This window comes from Tamandua tetradactyla, chromosome 1 (genome assembly GCF_023851605.1).
Source record: "Tamandua tetradactyla isolate mTamTet1 chromosome 1, mTamTet1.pri, whole genome shotgun sequence".
NCBI lineage: Eukaryota > Metazoa > Chordata > Mammalia > Pilosa > Myrmecophagidae > Tamandua > Tamandua tetradactyla.
In genome coordinates, this window is record NC_135327.1 from 103,444,712 (window position 1) to 103,463,574 (window position 18,863).

The window sequence follows — 18,863 nt, forward strand, 5'->3', positions numbered from 1 at the left end:
TAGTCCATGGTTTACCTTAGGGTTCCCTTTTTTGTGTTATACAGCCCTATGTTTTATTTTTTATTTTTCACATGGGCAGGCACCGGGAATTGAACCCGGGTCTCTGACATGGCAGGCGAGAGAGAACTCTGCCTGCTGAGCCACCATGGCCCGCCCTGCAATCCTATGTTTTAAAAATGTTTTTTATTCTAGTAACATATTTACGACCCCAAATTTCCCCTTTCACACGTATTTAAGTATATGACTCAGTGCTGTTACTTACACTTACAAGTTGTGCTACCATCACCACCAGCTATACCAAAACTTTTCCATCACCTCAAATAGAAACTCTGTACAATGTTATTAAATCCATCCATCAGGTTATAAACTTTCAGTTAGTTTGTCAGTTCTAAAAATTTCCATTAAATTACATTTATAGTTTTTGGCCACAATTTTCAAATTTTTATTTCTTTGATTATATTAAACACAAATAGTTTAAAGCCTGTGTCTTTTAACTCTATTATTTGGATCCTCAGTGGATCTGATTCTATTTTCTGTTCTCCCCTTGCTCTATTTCTCTCTCTATTTTTAACATGTTTTATTTCCTTATATGCCTGGCTACTTTTGATTGTCATATATTGTTTATTAAAAATTATAGAGACAATTCGAGGCATAAGATGATTTTATCTTCCTCTGGAGAACATTCACTTTTGCCTTTGGTGACAGCTAGGGACATAAGCAATCTGGTTCATCTTCATCCAACCAGTCACTGAGATATTTTTTAATTTGGGCTTTGGAAACTAAGAAGGCCTGTCTTGTTTTAGAATGTAGCCCTGTATGTTTCAACCCCCAAACTTGGAATATACCAGACTTGTCCCTGAAACCTTGATCCTCTGAACTCCAATTTTCATTTCCCTTGCTCTTTGAGGCTTTAGACAAACTCTTTTTCTTTTTAGACTTTAAATCATCTCTTTTGGGAACTAATAGATGCCTCTAGGTGGAAATCAGTTCCTAATGCATGTCTCATTTCCCTAGATTTCCGTCTTCCTAGTCTTTGTCCTATATTTCGTTACTACCGTGTTGATTCTTTATTGCCTTCTAACTGATTTTTATATACTGTCCTCTTCAGTACCTTCTAACAAATTTTTAAATATATTAAACAGATATTCTATTTGTTATTAATCCAGAAGCACAGCTTCAACATACATCATCTATTTGAGTTTTTCAATAGTGTTATGTGGTAGCACCTATTTTTATTATTCTTCTTTTATAGATGAATAAACTGAGCTTTAGTAAGATAAATTGCCCAAGATAACATAAATTGTAAGTGGTAGAGTTTAGATTCAAACCCAGGCACTGTGAATCCCAAGTTCACATTTCTAACCACTTTGTGATTAAACGTGTCTTGCCTACTACAGACACATTTGTTTTGAGTTATTAATCCTCTCCCATATGTTGTTTTGGAGTTATCATTAAAAGGCACATTTATGAGGCAAATATCTGGAGTGAAGGATATAATATCTGCGCATGATACAGAATTAGTCCAGGTACATATATATGGGTAAACATAATTGCATTTATATTTGACCATATTTTAACTACTTACATGGCCCAGATAGAAAGATTGCCATTGCAGCATGAATCAGACATACTATATTTCCATATTGTCATCTTCTTTATATTCAGTTTTAAGAAGGAACAAAGTTTTCCTGTCCTTGAATTTAAAGGTCTAAAAACTGCATGAGTTGCAAATATGTCCATGAAGTAACTTACCCACTCAAACATCTGTTGAATATCTACTGTATGCTTAGCACCATATACAGACAATTATAATATCCTGTTCATGCCCTAGATTTCCTTATGATATTAGCAGGAATAAGAATAACATTTTTGAAAGAATAAATAAAATAAGGGAAAATATTTGTGTGAAATTACGTAGCAGAGATTAAGGATATTTTGGAAATTCAGAGGAAAGGGAAATCGGAGGGTCTAGAAACCTTTGGAGAAGAAACAGGAACTGAGTTGGCCTTGAAAAATGAGTATGATTTATATGATGGAGAGCAGAAATGCATTAGGACAAAGGGATGCAAGATGAAAGCAAATCAAGGGACATTAATGTGGCCACCACTATAGGGGAAGGTATGTGTTGGCTGTGATGGCTGCCCTTACATTCCCCCAACGATTTGAAAGAGAGATAAATTTTGTTTGAACCATGCCAGTTTTGAGGTACTGGTGAGAGAGTCAGGGAGTAGTACTGGGAAGTAAGAGGGTAATGTAGGAATGGAAAGTAGAAGAGATAAGAGTTGAAGATGAAGAAAGAGGATATCCCTTTCAAGGAGGCAGCAATTAAAATGTTTAAGGATAAGAGTTTCATAAGAGAAGAAGGGTTATAAGATTTTATATCTCTTCTACATTAGTATTTCCAAACTCTGTCTATCTGAAAATGATTAGTTGACTTGTCTTTGTTTATGTCTGTCTGGGTGATTCCTCCTGAGCATGAATGAAGTGACATTTGCTTGTTGCCTTCTGGGGGAAATAAGGGCATTCACTTTACACTAAGCAAGGCCTGCTTTCTGATGTGACCTTGGAACCATGGAAAACTATCTAAATGATCTTCAAAGAATTGCTGAAGTTCAAATACCATTATAAAGAGAAGTAGTGGAACTGCAGTTACTGATTTCATTTCTTTGTAATTCCCTAAAATAGGATTTTCTTAGCTTTGGGACCCAGACTCAGGAGATTTCCAGAACTTTAGATATTGATAGTGTCAGTCCTTTATTACATCTCATTTCATTCTGAAAGTGATTATTCTATTTTTTTTTTGATACAGGAGATTCAATTGGCACTATGTTTTGATTGAGTCATGGCTGGGATCACATTTTCACTTGCAGATGGAATGAGGAAAAGAAGCAGAATGAGAAAGGAGAGAAGGAGGAAGGAAGAGAATGTTAATGAATATGGTACAAACATGTAAGTAGATGGAATAACAGATCCATCAGGGATAAAAAAGGAAAAGAGGAAGCATAATTTGCCTAGCTCTTTTTCAGAGTGGAAGATGGTATGTTGATCAGCCTTCCATGCCAATTACAAGATTGTACTATAGTCCTGGGCACTGGAATATATACCTGATATTCCTTTCTGATTGCTCATTTCTTTCTTGGATAAACAGTCTGCTCCTAAAGACTCTCAACCATTCTTTGCTGTTTTTTTTTGTTTTTGTTTTTTGTTTGGTAATTTACAGTGGCTCTGAACTAGTGGTCTTGTGTCAAATGTGCATTTTACTTGTCTGACGTATCTTTGAAGTTCTTCCTCTTGGTGGAGGAGTGTGGGATGCCTTATTTCCAGCTATTTTGGCCACAGCCCTTTCTATTTTAGACAGATCCTTGGACTTCCTTTCCAAATGCAACCCATTCAACATATGTCCCTTGAAAAGTAGGGTGAACAGACTAAGATGCCCCTCCCCCAAAGATGTCCAAATCTTAATCCCCAGAACCTGTGAATCATAAGAATCTGTGGTAGTTTGAAGCTGTTATATACCACAGAAAAGGCCATTTTCTTTTGAAACTTTTAAAATTGTATAGTGTAACATGTATACAAAGCAAAGCAATAGTTTTCAAAGCAGTCTTCAAAAAGTGGTTACAGGATAGATCCCAGGGTTTGTCATGGGCTACCATATGATCCTCTCATATTTTCCCTTCTACCTGCTCCAGAATATAGGAGGCTAAAGGGCTTAAATACTTTTTTATGATCACAATTGACTTTTTTCCCTTCTTTTCTTGTGAACAGTAACATATATCAAAAGAAGCTATAAATTTTCAAGCATAGCATCACAATTAGTTGCAGAATGTATTTCGGACTTTGACATGGGTTACAATTTCACAATTTTAGGTTTTTACTTCTAGCTGCTCTAAAATACTGGAGACTAAAAGAGATATCAATTTAATGATTCAGCATTCATATTCATTTGTTAAGTCCTATCTTCTATGTATAATTCCACCATCACCTTTGATCTTTCCCTACCTCTCAGTAGGGTTGTTCGACTATGGCAATTCTAAATTTTTCTTATTGGAAGGGTCTGTCACCAATATGGGGTAGGGAGATGGAACTATGTGATGTTCTGGAGAGGCTAGGCTGTGTTTCAGGACTTATCTGAACCAGGGACCCATCTGGAGGTTGTAGGTTTCTGGCAAGTTACTCTAGGGCCTGGAACCCTTGTGGAAACTTATAAATTGCCCTAGGTGTTCTTTAGGATTGGCTGGAATGGTCCTGGTTGGGGGTTGGCAGGTTATGATGGGTAGCAAGGCCTACCTGAAGCTTGGGTAGAGCAGCCTCCAGAGTAGCCTCTCGACTCTATTTGAACTCTCTCTGCTACTGAAACTTTATTAATTATACTTCTTTTCCCCCATTTTCTCAGGATGTAATTGTTGATCCTACAGTGCCAGGTCTGAATTCATCCCTGGGAGTCCTCTCCTACTTTGCCAGGGAGACTTTCACCCCTGGATGCCATGTCCCACATAGCAGGGAGGGCAATGATTTCACTTGCAGAGTTGGGCTTAGAGAGACTGAGGCCACATCTGAGCAACAACAGAGATCCTCCAGAAGGTATGCCTATAGGTAGTCTAAGCTTCTATGCTACCTACATAAGCTTCACAAGAGAAAGCCTCATGATTGAGGGCGTGGCCTATTGATTTGGGTGTCCCTAAAGTTTGACACAGTATCAGGGAATTCCCTGATGGTAAGGTTTAATAGTTCCATAGTCTTTCTCCAATCCTTCATGGGACTTTGTCAATACTTTTTGATTTTCTGGTTAATATACTCTAGAATGTTTCCAGGCTTTACAATAATCTATACAGGATTAGAGGACTTCTGGATTAAAGGACCTCTTTCTCATTCTGTGCTCTCTGTGTTTCAGTTGTTCAAATGAGTTATACAGATAGATTGAATTAGATTATGCACTATAGAAAATGTTAGTTCCAGATCAAATAAACCTTTCTTCCATTGATCTCAGAGTACTTGTGGTTCTAAAATATAGAGATACTGTCGTCCTTACCCCTGTGTTCTGAGTTACTTTAACCCCAACCAGTTCAGCTTTGTTCTTATCTCTAGATATCAGGTTATTTATATAAAACAGCTTCTCAAAATCCAGAAATAATAATCACCACTCCAGACTTAATGTGTCTGCTCTACAAGCTTACAATCTAGGCCCCTTTTTTCTTAAAAGCATTTTCTAAAGGTGACCATACCATTGTTGTTTTTTTGTTTCTGGCTTATTTTGTCTCACCAAATATCACGGATATTCATTCACATCGTTGCATGCCTCATGACATCGTTCCTTTTTGTAGCAGCACAGCCTTCATTCATAAGTATACACCATCGTTCACCATTCTACTGTTCCGTCTGTGAATTCTTCAGCCACCTGTATTCATTGTGCATCATGTAGGGGGCCCAAAGTCCACAGTCCATCAACATTCTCAATTTTAGTTGATTTCATTGTTCCCAGGAGACAGAAAAGTAATAAAAAATACACCCTTACCAAATAGGGAATCTAAACCTCCTCTTAACTCCTGTCCCTCACCCATTATATACCTCTGCTATTGCTGTGGTAGTGCTGATGGTTTCCTTTTGAACATAGCTCATAGCATGCAATAACAGTTTTCCCCCGTACCCTGGACTTAAACCCTCTTTATACATGAATCATATCTTTGAAGTAATTCTTACAAGAACTCATTCATATTTCTAGTGTGAGTCAGTAGGACATGTAGGTCTGTACAACCCCTTTCAATCTTGCTCATCTTCAATATGGTTGTATTACTTCTAGAGCCACCAGAGAACCACCTTCGTCCCTTTCTATTCCCTTACACTGGAGTTCAACCTCAGTAGCTAATAGTTCACCCATCTCTAGCTTGTATGTATCTCTAAGTCCCCTGCATTCTGTATTATAAGTCTCTGATTATACCTTATGCTGGTCATAAAAGTGGAATCATACAGTATCTGTCTTTTTGTGTCTGGCTAATTTTGCTCAGCATTATGTCCTCAAGACTCATCCATCTTGAAATGTTCTTCAAGGTGCCATTTTGTCTTACTGCTGCATAATATTTCATCGTATGTATATACCATATTTTGTTGATCCACTCATCTGTTGATGGGCATTTGGTTTATTTCCATCTTTTGGCGATTGTGAATAATGCTGCTGTGAACATTGGTGTGCAAATGTCTGTGTCGTTGCTTTCAGTTCTTCTGGGTATATATCAAGTGGTGCTACTGCTGGGTCACAGGGTAGCTCGATATTTAGTTTCCTAAGGAACCGCCAAACAGTCTTCCATAGAAGTTGCACTGTTGTACATTCCCACCAGTGGTGCATAAATGTCCCAGTTTCTCCACATCCTCTCCAATATTTATAGTTCCTATTTGTTTAATTGCAGCCATTCTGTAGGTGTGAGATGGTATCTCATTGTAGTCTTGATCTGCATTTTCCTTAGAGCCAGTGAAAATGAGCATTTCTTCATATGGTTTGAGCCATCTTTATTTGCTCTTCAGAAAAATGCCTATTCATGTCTTTAGCCCACTTTATAATTGGATTGTTTCTTCTTTTGTTGTTGAGTTGAATGATTTCTTTCTATATACAGGAAATCAAACCTTTGTCTGATATGTGATTTCCCAATATTTTCTCCCATTGAGTTGGCTGCCTCCTCACCTTTTTGACGAAGTCTTTTTAGGTGCAGAAGCATTTGATTTTGAGGAGTTCCCATTTATCTGTTTTTTCTTTTGTTCCTTGTGCTTTGGGTGTAAAGTTTAGGAAGCTACCTTCTATTACTAGGTCTTGAAGATGTTTCCCTATGTTTTCTTCTAGAAGCTTTATGGTGCAAGTTCTTATATTTAGGTATTTGATCCACTTTGAATTAATTTTTGTGTAGGGTGTAAGATAGGGGTCCTCTTTCATTCTCTTAAAGGCCATGTTCTTTTAATCCATTCTTGTAGGTATAGACCTATTGTGGGTGGGAACTTTTTGTTAGGTTGTTTCAATTGAGATGTGACCCACCCAATTCAAGATGGGTCTTAGTCCTTTACTGGTTCATTATGAGAAGAGAAAAGGGAGAAACACTGAGAGAGAGAGAGAGAGAGTAGAGAGACATCATGGAGATGCTAAGTGAGGACCTGCAGATGTCAGAGACAAAGCTATTGGGATCAGTAGCTGAAAGCACTGGAACCTGGGAGCAGAGGACCAGCAGAAGCCAGCCATGTGCCTTTCATGTGACAGGAACCGCTGATGCCAGCAGCCTTTCCTCAGAAGAAGAATCTTCCTCTTTGTGCTTCAATTTGGAAATTTTCATAGTGTTAGAACTTTAAAATTATAATCTTATAAATCCCTTTGTAAAAGCCAATCCATTTTTTGTAATATTGCATTCCAGCAGCTTTAGCAAACCAAAACAGAGTCCTATAAGAGGAACACAAGAAGGTCAAAAACATTAGTAGAAGCAGAGTGATGCAAGGTAGGATTCAGGGGCCTAGGCATGCAGGTGACCTCTAGAAATTGAAAAAGACAAGGAAATGGATTCTCCCCTAGAGCCTACAAAGGAACCAGCCGTGTCATCACCCTGACTTTAACCCAGAGAGACTGATTTTGGGCTTCTGACCTCTAGAACTATAAGATAATAAATGTGCTATTTTATAAATGTTGTGTAAATTGTGACAGCAGCAATAGAAAGTAATATAGAAAGAATTGGAAATTCACTCATATGAAAGGTGATACTTATGTATTATCCTCAAAGTACAGTATTACCCTTTCCTTTATAACTTGACTCAAAACAATAACAATAAAGTAACACTTTCTAATGGTGGGATTCCATACATCAGCCAAGAGAAAAGTTATATTCTTGGGAGACTGTCAGGTTTCACTAGTACCTCTGAACTTGTTTTACTTTATTGAGCCTAAGTAAAATCTTCCAGTCAGACAATCCTTACTGATTTACAAGTGTGTGGAGGCTTTCAGGGTAGATACTACAGAAGGTACAAAGAAATACAAAAGTAGAAAGAAACATTTTGGTTACAAATGCTCTTGCTTTTGAAAAATATTTCTGGTTTCATGTGCCAGGATGGAAATTCATATGGCAAAATACCACTGTGGGAAGAAATTTTCCGAGAGGTACTTCATCTTCAACATGCTTTGTAAAATTAATATGATGCATGGCTAAGATAGACTGCTTGGATGGAAAGCATGGGATTGTTAGTTAGATAAAAATTTTATGGAACCTCTGAAATGACCAAACCTGTAGCAAGAAGATCACCATTGTTGACTGTGAGCAAATTTTGTAAAAACTTTTATTTCTATCTTCACCACAAAATTATTCTTTTCTAAAACAGAGGAGCGTTTCATCCTCTGCACAGGTTCTGATTGTTTTCTACTCTCTAATATTTATGCTTTTACTTACTGTAATTCTCAGATGCTAATCCATCTTCTGTCTACATGTCTAACTGGATTACAGAGTTGAGAATTATATATGAGCTTTACGTATATATATATATATATATATCTGACAAGACAGGGCATTATGTGACAAATAGTATTAAGAGTAAGTACTCTAGCATCTGAGAAAATGGAGCAGGAACATTACAACTTAAAATGGTTTCACCCCACAGAGGGAAATCTGAGGTTAATCTTTGGACAATGGGTAGGATTTCGATAAGCAGAGATGAGTGGAGGAGGAACAAGGACATACTTTTAGAAATGCAGAAGTGAATTACCTCACACTAGAGGAATGAGACCTGTCTAGAACAGAGAATTCATGCAGAAGCGGAGAGAGTGATGAGATAGCTAAGATTGTAGAAGGCATTGAACCGATTTTTTTTAGGACTACTGTACATTTCTGAGAATGAGAGGGACTGGGCCATTGGTATTGTGTGCAATTACCCTGATGTCATAAGTAGATCAGGAGGGCTTGGGGAAAGACAGTACTCAGGTAGACTCATTATGTCTAGTTTTATAGCAGTAAGAAAGACACATTTGAGAGATATTTTAAGGGAAAGTTGACAGGATGTAGTTTAGAGTTCAAAGAAGAAGGAATAAAACCTTAGGAGTCCAATTATTAAACTTGATATTATTAATAACTGTTAATAACAAAATAGGGAAGTCAGAAGGGGAAGTTGGTTTTGGGGAAAAGGTGATAAATATGTAAGTTTGAGTTGTGAAAATATCTGGCTTACAAATTGAAATGTGGCATTGATAATTACGCAGAATGCCAAACTAGAGATATACCTGTAATAAATATTTTAAACTTTGAAAATAGATTTGCTTTAATAATCTGACACTATAGTATGAAACCACAGGAGAAGTAGTGTAGTACAGAGGCATAGAGTGTTGATTCTGGAGTTACTGCTGTTCGACGAAACTTTCTGCAATGAAGGAGATTCCTCTGCACTGTCCAATATAGTAGCCATTAGGTATGTGTAGTTAATGAGCACTTGAAATGTGACTAATGAGGGAATTAAATTTTTAGTTTTATTTAATTTTAATTAATTTAAATGTACATTTCTGCAAGTGGATATCATATGGTACAGCACAGCTTTAGAGTCAAATTACCTAGACTCAAATTCTGGATCACTCTTTTACTAGATGTGTGACCTCAGACAAATAATTTAATTCTTTTTATACGGCACTTAGTACGGTGTCTAAAACTCAGTAACTCTTATTTTTTCTCTTTTGCATCGTATAACTATTTGCTTTATTTTGGGCAAAAGAGCTTTAACAGTTGCCACAAGATGTCAGTATAACATCATTTGAAAAGAGTGTCATTCATATACTTCAAATATAGTATTTCCATAGTAGGTTTTATTGGGGGGGGATGTTGCTTAGAAACACAAAATAAACTCAGCATTACACTTTAGCCAATGAACATGAACATACTAGGAGATGCTCAAGAGACACCATAGATTTTATCTAGAATTCTCCCACCTCCTACTGTGTTGTATCAATATTTGATCATCAAGATTAATTACCCTATTCGGCACCATAATCCATTTTGTTGTCAATTCATCTGGGACATGAGGATCCCAGAGAGCAGAAACAACTTTTAATTCAGTATAGTGCCTTCTGGTAGAAGCATTCCTTCCCTGTATACTGAGACAACTAAATCAGCCAAGGCCAGTGTTGAAATTAGAGGAGACAGATATTTTGCAGTTGGTTCATTGCTTGGTAAGAGATGTCACTTCTAATCCCATTTCATGATTTTCAGAACTTATGCTATGGTAAAAACAGCAAATGTCAGTAATCGATTTTTGGAACAGTAATTGATTTTGGAACCTGTAGGATAGCATTTTCATCACACAAGTTGATGTCTCCCAGCTGACATTCTAAGTAAATCTTCAAATAGGCCGTTTTTCAGTTCTACAAGACTGCCTGCTTAAAGGAGATCAGCCATAAGATAAGAACAATAGATTTTATTGGCATCAATTTCCTTAATTCTTTCCCAGAAAATTATTTTCTTGGTTACAGAAATGAGATACTATGATGATGAATAAGATACCTGTTAAGTCCATGCATGGAGGTATGGGCTGATCAGGGAAAGAAGATTAAAATCCAGAATAATGGTATATTTCAATAAAAGAAATCATAATGTTCTCTTCATGAGAGTGCTTTCATGTAACCAACTAACTACCAGGAGGCTAGAAGGTCTCCCAAGTAAAGGCTTGAGGTTTTACAGTGGCTGATGGCAAATAGGATATCAACTGTGATGTTAGCAGGTCAGCCTTGATGTAGGAAAACCAAACAGTTAAAGACTTGCATAGTCTTCATCTCACCACCACAGTCATTGTGTTAATGTTCTCATTTACCAAGTGCGAGGGCAGTAGGGGTAAGGGAATGTATCCACAGGGCTGGTCACACTGTCTGATTGTCAAGAGACTCCTCTTTATTGAAAGCATTTAAGGGAATATTTACATCGAATAGAATAATTATTTCTTAGTTAGTGATGAGATGCTCACTTGCACACATTTTGTCCCAGAACACTTTTTTACCAGTCCTGTAATTGTTTGGACTTTCTGTATGCACAGTCATGCCATCTTTGAATGATGACAATTTTATTTACTTTTTACAAATCTTATATATTTTTTCCTTGCCTTATGAACTTGGGTAGGACTTTCTGTTCAATATTTAACAAAACTGATGATGGCAAGTGTTCTGTCTCATTTATTATCTCATGAGAGGAAGCATTTAATATTTCATAATTAAGTATGATTTTGGCTATAGGTCCTAAAGTTCTCTTCTATTCTTAGTTTGTGAAGACATTTTAATCATCATTTTGAGTGGAAATTTATCAAGTGCTTTTTTTTGCATCTATGAATTTGATCACATTACATTTCTCCTTTATTCTATTTACAGCAATTGACATTGAAAAATAAGCTAGTTATTTCAGAATAGTGTCAGATTTACAGAAAAATTGCAAAGAGAGTACACAGAGTTTTCATACACCCCACACTCAGTTTCCCCTATTATTAACATCTTACAATAGAAAAATTAACTTTTGGATGTTAACCTACACTTCTATTCTTGGAATAAATCATTCTTGGTCAAGATATTTATCATTTTTATAAATTGCTAGATTTGTTTTGCTATTCTTTTGTTTAAGATATCTCATGTATGCTAATGAGATTTGTCTGTAAGTGTTTTTTTCTTGGAATGATTTTGTCAAAATTTGTTGGTCTCATAAAATGGGTTGGAAAATGGTCCCTCTTCTTCTATACTCTGGAAGAGTCTTTGGAAATTGGTGTTGTATCTTCCTTAAGTATTTGGAAAAATTTATTGGTGAAGTCATATGGGTCTGAAGTTTTCTTTGCAGCAAAGCTTTTAATAATGGAAGTCAATTTTTAAATAGAGATTAACTATTCAGACTCTGTTCTTCTGTGTCAGTTTTGGTGAGTGGTGTCTCAACATGGAATTTGTCCATTTCTCTCAAATTTTCCACTTTGTATGTAAAATTGTTTATCTATTCATTTATTACATTTTTAATGTCTGTAGGGAATTTATCATTTCTATCTCTGGTGACTTGTACTTCCTCTTCTTTTGTCTTGTCAGGAATGCTAGTTTTGTATCAGTGTTGCACAGTTTCACTATCAAATTTTTATAGAATAAAAAATATTTATAATAGTTCACAGTTTTCAGTAAAACTTTCAGTTATCTTCATACTGAAATTTCATAAACTCATTCTATGATTTGATATTATTCAACAAAATATTCATTTTATCACCCAATCTTTTCAGTGATATCAAAACTCCTCTAAATATTATGGGAGCACAAAGAAGTAGAAAGTTTGAAGAACATAGTCTATGAGCAAGTTTCTTCCATTGACACATGATCTTGCTTCCACTTTATAGCTCACATTATCAACCAAATTCTCAGGAGGCTTTGCTCATATTTCCCTTGAATTCTAGTCCTGGTTCCTCCCAGATCATGAGAACAGAATGGTCAGTTTACTTTGGTTTGAGCCTAAATGAACCCTTTAAAGAAACGTATTAAAAATCCACCCACAAAAGATTTAGGGTTGATTCCCAATTGGAATCTGTTAGAACTGTGTGGGACTTGAACTCAGCAAAAATTCCATCTTTAGCTGAAACTCAGAATATTAAACTTAGGAGTCAAAGTAATTTTCCAGACCCAAGAGCTTTTGGGGATAAAACCATAGAATCTACAAGGGAATTCTCCACATGAAATTCTTTTTAGTTCAAGTGAAATGAAAGGGTCACAACAATCTCTGGAGACAAGACAGAGTCTTGGACAGGGTAGAAATCTGACCCTGCCACAGAATAATTTAAAAATCTGGGTCAAGCTACGTAGTCTCTTCATGTTTATTCTGTTTCCTAATAAAGTAAATGATTAAGGAAAAATGTATTATGTATATCTTAAAATTTTATTCTTATTATTCTTTTTCATTAAGAAATCAAAGCTTTTCTTTGTTAAAATAGGTTTCAGTCAATACTTAAATATTCTTAACATCTGACAGATTAAAATATTTTCATCCAGTCTATTTCTTAACTTTTCCTATCCCTTTTATTAACTTTTTATTTTGAAATAATTTCAAATTTACAAGGATGGTTGCAAAAATAATACAGAAATAATACATAGAATTCCAATGCACCCCACCCAGATGCCTATTCGCATTTTGCAACATTCATTCCATTATTTTCCCTATCTACCCACCCACCTAAATATCTATCTAGCTATATATCTGTTTTCTAAACAAGTTTCTGTTCTGTATGAGTACCGAGATACCATTAAAGTATACGTGTTCTGGCCTCTTCTGTTCCAATGTCAGCAGAGTTTTGTGGCGTCACGATTGCATCCCTGTGTAGAGACCAGGTAAGTCACTGTAGGCTCCCCATTTTATATGCACAGTGACAGGCATTTTGCCTATTGCTAAACAGTGCTACGTGCAGTGGAAGGCTTGTATCTCGTTCTCATATGCTGTTTTGTACACAGTTCAACTTCACTTTTCATTTAATAGGGTAGAAAAAGTGAATGCTCAGGATTTGGATAGGAAATGCCATTCAATCTTAAAAATGAATGACATTCTTTATTTAAAAAAATTTCATTGGCAAAACTTCATACACACACGTACATATTCCATACATGGCGTACAATTGATAGCTCACAGTTTCAATCCATAGATGTGTATTTATCACCATGATCATGCAAATGTTCTAAAAAGAAATAAAAAGAGAAAAGAAAAAAGGCTCAGAAATTTGTGGGATCATTCTGGGACACATGTATTACTTGAATTTGCAAGGCAGAAGAAATTCCCAATCTCTAAACTGCATTACTGGTTTGTTTTTTTCCCACTGAGCTTGTGAGTAGATGCTAAGTGAGGCAGATTAAGGTTGATCCTTGTTTGTAAAATTAGAACAATATCTTGAACCATCTACCTCACATGTACAATTATGAGGATATAATGAAATGATGTATGTGAAAGAGCTCTAGCGACCATACACAATGTTTTACAAATTTAAGGCATTGATGGAACCCCCATCCTTTAATAGTAACTACCATTTACTGAGCTCTGTTATGCTAAGCACTGGGCTAAGTGCATTATATATAACTGCTCATTTAATCTTCACCATACCTCTGTGAAGTGGCATTGTGACCACATCTGAAAGATGAGGAAATGGAGGTTCAAAGTGTTTAACTTGCCCTTACTTAGATAGTAAGTGGCAGAGCTGGAGTCTTTAGATCTGAATCTAAAGAGTATCTTCACTTACACCACCATTATGCTGTTATATTCTCTCCTTTGTATAATTAAGAGGGGCATTAATATGTATACTAATAATTATAATATATATGTATATATAAAAATTATCAACCCAAGGCTTAGAGAGAAGCTATTACTAGCAGAAATTTTAGTACCTAGAAACTGAACATGACTGTGCACCTGGTTTAAGAATGGGTTTTTAGAAGCAGGCAATGCAGACCCGTGATTTTTCTGTTTATTAAATTTTGGTTCTTGGAACACGTGTATCAGAATGCAGTCTACCTGATACAATACAGACTCCCCAGTTCACACTATTAAATCAAAATCTCTGGAGAGTATGTGACCCATGAATTAAGATACTCTGCAAGGTGATTTATATTCATATTAGAGTTTAAGATCCATTGCATAAAGTTATAGCACTCTGACTCTATCTCTGGTTGTTGTCATATGCAAAACTTTTTTAATACTTCCTCTTCTAAATGGAGGAAGAAAAATAATTTCCCAGGAACAATGATGTTTTTATTTAATAATAAGTTAATTATGAATTCATGAATTATGAATTGTGAATTATGAAAGGATTACATTAATGTAGCCATGTTGTATAAAACTGCCAGCCAACAAGACATTTATAAATGTATTTTTCCACCCAGTGGCTATCAACTTCATTGCCATTTACACAACAATTAAAGTAGAAGGTATAATTGGTACGAGATTGAATTCCTCCAGGCAAGAGAAACACCAGCCCATTCACATGTGAAGGCCATTTGCTTAGTAGCTTCTTATGTAAATAAATTATAGGAGTGAGCCCCTGGATCTAAATTAACAGTCTAGGCAAGTTGCTAGAAACAATGACTTTTCCATTTTAGTTTTGTAAAGGTTTCTGAAATAATTTCTAATCAAAAGAGGGAAAATTACTTTTCTTTAGATGACTTGCAGAATTTTATTTTTATCAAAAACAGTTATAGGGATTTCTATAGAGCACAGATCCAAATTAATGTACTTTGATTATTACCAAGCTTTCTCCAAAGAATTTGGCAGAAATTCATTTCAAAAGTCTTATGTGGAGTTGAGCCCCCACCACCTCTTAAGTCTTACTTAAAAAAAATCTATATACATTTAAAAATCTCTGAATATTAGCAAAGAATATTAGATAAATAAGATTTTACTAATAGAAACTATTTTACTAAATAATTAATGGGATTTGGGGGAGGGTTCTGGTGCCGTTACTATAAATCAGGAAGAGCTTGCATTCATGCATTAGAAGACTTATAGCATATCAGGGTGGATGATTTCTTGAATATTAGTTCTATTCTGAGGTAATGTGTTCATGTCCTGTCATTGCTCTAGGAGCTAAAGGGCATGTTTCAAATAGCTTTTATTAATAGACTAAAGATTATAATGACATTTTTAATATAGAGCAAGAAAACTATTACGCTCAACAGCAGCATTTGCCATTTAAGTCCTTCTGTTCTGAAATTCTTTATGCTGCCAAACAGAAGTTATAATTGGTTTTCCTTCTTGATCAAACACACTAATATCATGAGTTAAGGATGGAGGAGAGTGGGGAAAACTTAAAAATCTGAGGAACTGTGACATCTCAACAATTGCCACTAAAAGCGTGGCAGCAGAGGGTTAGCTAAGATTTCATTGGTTTCTTGATCAAAGAAATACTTTCCACACAGAGCGCTAATGGTGGCTAAAGAACCTCTCAGGAAAGTAGAGCTGGAAAATACCCCAGCTGTGGGGTAGGAGCTATCAGAATGTAGAGAAGAGATAGGAATGGAGAGTCAGAGAATGCCTAGAAGGAGAGCTGTGGGCTAGAGGCGTAAGAGTCTTTGAACACAGCATTGCCCTTCTTTCCATATATTCTCATCTAGTGAGAAAGGGTGGTTTTTCTTTCACCTTCCTGGGATAACTATGAGAGATTTTATGTATGTGAGGTCTAGCATCTAGAACCACAAAAACTTTTGTAGATGACTGTGATAGGTTGAATAGTTCCTAGTCATAATCTGTATTCCTGTGGATATGAAACCATTTGGTTAGGGAGTAGTCAGTTGAAACAAGGTGGGTCTTAATCCATGTTACTGAAGGCCTTAGAAAGAGAAGAAACTGTGAGCCAGAAGTGAGAGAAGGCCACACAGGAACCAGAAAAGCCAAAAGTTGGTAGAACCAGAACAGATCCAGTTAGAGAGAGGTGGCTATGTGATGGTAGGTAGAGATACAAGCCAACAAACCCAAGGATTGTGGCAAGGCAGCACCAGAATGCTTTGACTTTGAGGAGAAAGCATGGATTCACTGACACCTTGATAGTGAACTTCTAACTACTAAAAATGTGAGACAATAAATCCTTGTTGTCTAGGCCAACTCATGTGATATTTGTTGCAGTAGCCTGCGGAATTAAGACAGTGACTGAAAGGCCTCCACAGGAAAGCCAGCAGTCACATGGCAAGTTGTTTTAGAATTGGTCGTTTAAATGAGGTCACCTAAATGGCTTCCTTTCACCTTATGTTATACATTAAAAAACAAAACAAAATGAGTGTTCTTCAGGGGAGTATTAGGACCCTTTGGATCAGAAATCCAAGTCCATTAGCTTAAGGAAAGAGTAAAATCTTAGGGATTTACTGGCTTCAGGTACAGCCAGACCCAGGGACAAGAATGATGCTTCTCTCAGTCTCACCCTACCTGCAAAGGTAGAACTTTGGTGGCCCAGAGCACATCTGTTGAAGAATTGAAAGTGTTTCCCAGATTGGGATAGCTTCTGCTGCAGAGAGATGGGTAGCTAGATGGCCTTCAGCTAGATGCATTCTCAGAGCCTGTCACTGACAGTGGGCAACAGGATAACAGCTCTTTGACAATGGGTCTGCTGTCCCAACAAAAATTTCTCTGGGAATGAGCTTGACTTCTTCGTGTTAAAACTTATATCCATAAGCCTGATAAAAATGTCTGAATTTTGTAAAAAAAAAGATTCTATAGCTAGTTTTTGTTTGTTGGTTGGTTTGTTTTGCTATCAAATGATCTGCTGAATCAGTGCCAGTAACTCACTATTCTCTTTTGGTAATCAGCACTGCCAGGTTCTGTGGGGTGATTGGGTGATGGGGGGAAAAGAAATTCATGATTCCAAGGATAGCATGTTTCTGAAGAACTTTCTTGTTAGAGATGTGAAGGCTAATAGGGTGCCCACAGAACAAAATGTGCCCAAATCATATGATGCGTATCAGAAATGAGATTTGATACAATAATCTTAGGAATGCTTAATTTTAAAAGACTTTGAACTGTGAGATTGTGATAGTCACCCTCACATCTTTAGGCTTTGGTTTGCTTATCAGCAAAATAAAAGAGTTGCCTCAATATTGCTAGAATATTTGGGCTCCAAAGTTTAATGATTCTAGGGAAGCTTCAGAAGTATAATGAAATGCACATTGTTTATAGTCAGAAGATCTGAATCTGAATTGGTTACAATTGTTTATCACTTTAGGCCTTTGGTTCTCAACTGGGGGTGATTTTGTCCCTTAGAGAACATTTGACAATATCTGAAGAAATTATTGTTATCACAATAAGTTTATCTAGTGAATAGAATCCAAATATGCTGCTCAACATCCTACAATGATCAGGACATCCCACAGCAAAGGATTATTCAGTACAATGGTCCTAGTTTGGGAAACCCTGATTTAGGCTCAAAACTTGAATCTTTATGTTCCTTGTTGTGGTAGTTTGGAGTGGTTATATACCTCAGAAAAGGTCATGTTCTTTTAATCCATTCCTAACGGGGCATACTACCGTGGGTGGGAAATTCTGATTGGGTTGTTTCAATTGAAATGTGACCCAGCCCATTCCAGGTGGGTCTTAATATTGCTGAAGTCCTTTAGAAGAAGCATTTGGAGAGAGAAATAGTCCGGAGATGCTAAGAGACGACTCACAGAAGTTAAGAGAAAGAGCCTCTGGAATCAGAAGCTGAGAGCAATGGAACTTAATTGGGGCATTTTCATGGCCTTACAACCTTAAATTTGTGAACTAAAAAAACTCCATTTTAAAGCTAGCTCATTTCTGATATATTGCATTCTTGCAGCTTTAGTAAACTGAAACACTATCTTCTAAATTAATTAAATATTATTTTGTGAGAGTAGTAAATGAGATAAAGTTGTGGAAAGTACACAGTAAATCATAAAATGTGTCATCACTCCAAGTTCTGCCTTCACAGTGACAGCAGAAGAGAGGGAAATCTGCCAGTGTGATGGTGAAACTATTGCAATCTTGCCACCTGTGAGAGGTTATAGCATATAAAATACTGCTTCCTTGATGCTCTTGTTATTATTGACTTCTTCCCTTTTCTTCTGTGGCCTCTAATGGAATTTCCTGAAGGCCTTAAGGGACACTGACATCTGGGTAGTATAGTGGCTGAGCTCACGGGCATAAATGTGAATCATGCTTTATCTTTTATTGGCTATGTGATTTAACTTTTCTGGTATCCAGATCCCTCCTCGTTAAGATGGGTATAATGTTTCCTACTTCAGAGGGCTGTACTGAGAATTCAAAAAGATCTTGCATGTTAAAGCCAGAGTCTGTGATCACAGAATAATCAGGAACCCTCACTGTCACTACCGTTACTATTTTCTGCACTTAGTGCTATGTGATCACTTTAAAGATCTTTCC

At 36.4% G+C, this 18,863-nt stretch overlaps 1 protein-coding gene and 1 long non-coding RNA gene across 2 annotated transcripts in view; one reads left to right on the forward strand and one right to left on the reverse strand.

Annotated features, from left to right (window-relative positions):
- ABCB5 (ATP binding cassette subfamily B member 5) overlaps positions 1–2,092 on the reverse strand; it is a 220,434-nt gene extending 218,342 nt beyond the window's left edge. The window contains 1 exon segment of the mRNA XM_077122218.1: positions 2,068–2,092. Within this exon segment, the coding sequence (XP_076978333.1) occupies positions 2,068–2,092 (25 nt within the window).
- Positions 1–18,863, forward strand: part of LOC143651064 (uncharacterized) — an 82,207-nt gene that overhangs the window by 4,094 nt on the left and 59,250 nt on the right. The window contains exon 3 of the long non-coding RNA XR_013159815.1: positions 2,810–2,949. This is a non-coding gene — a long non-coding RNA (uncharacterized LOC143651064). The remainder of the gene's footprint in view (positions 1–2,809; positions 2,950–18,863) is intronic.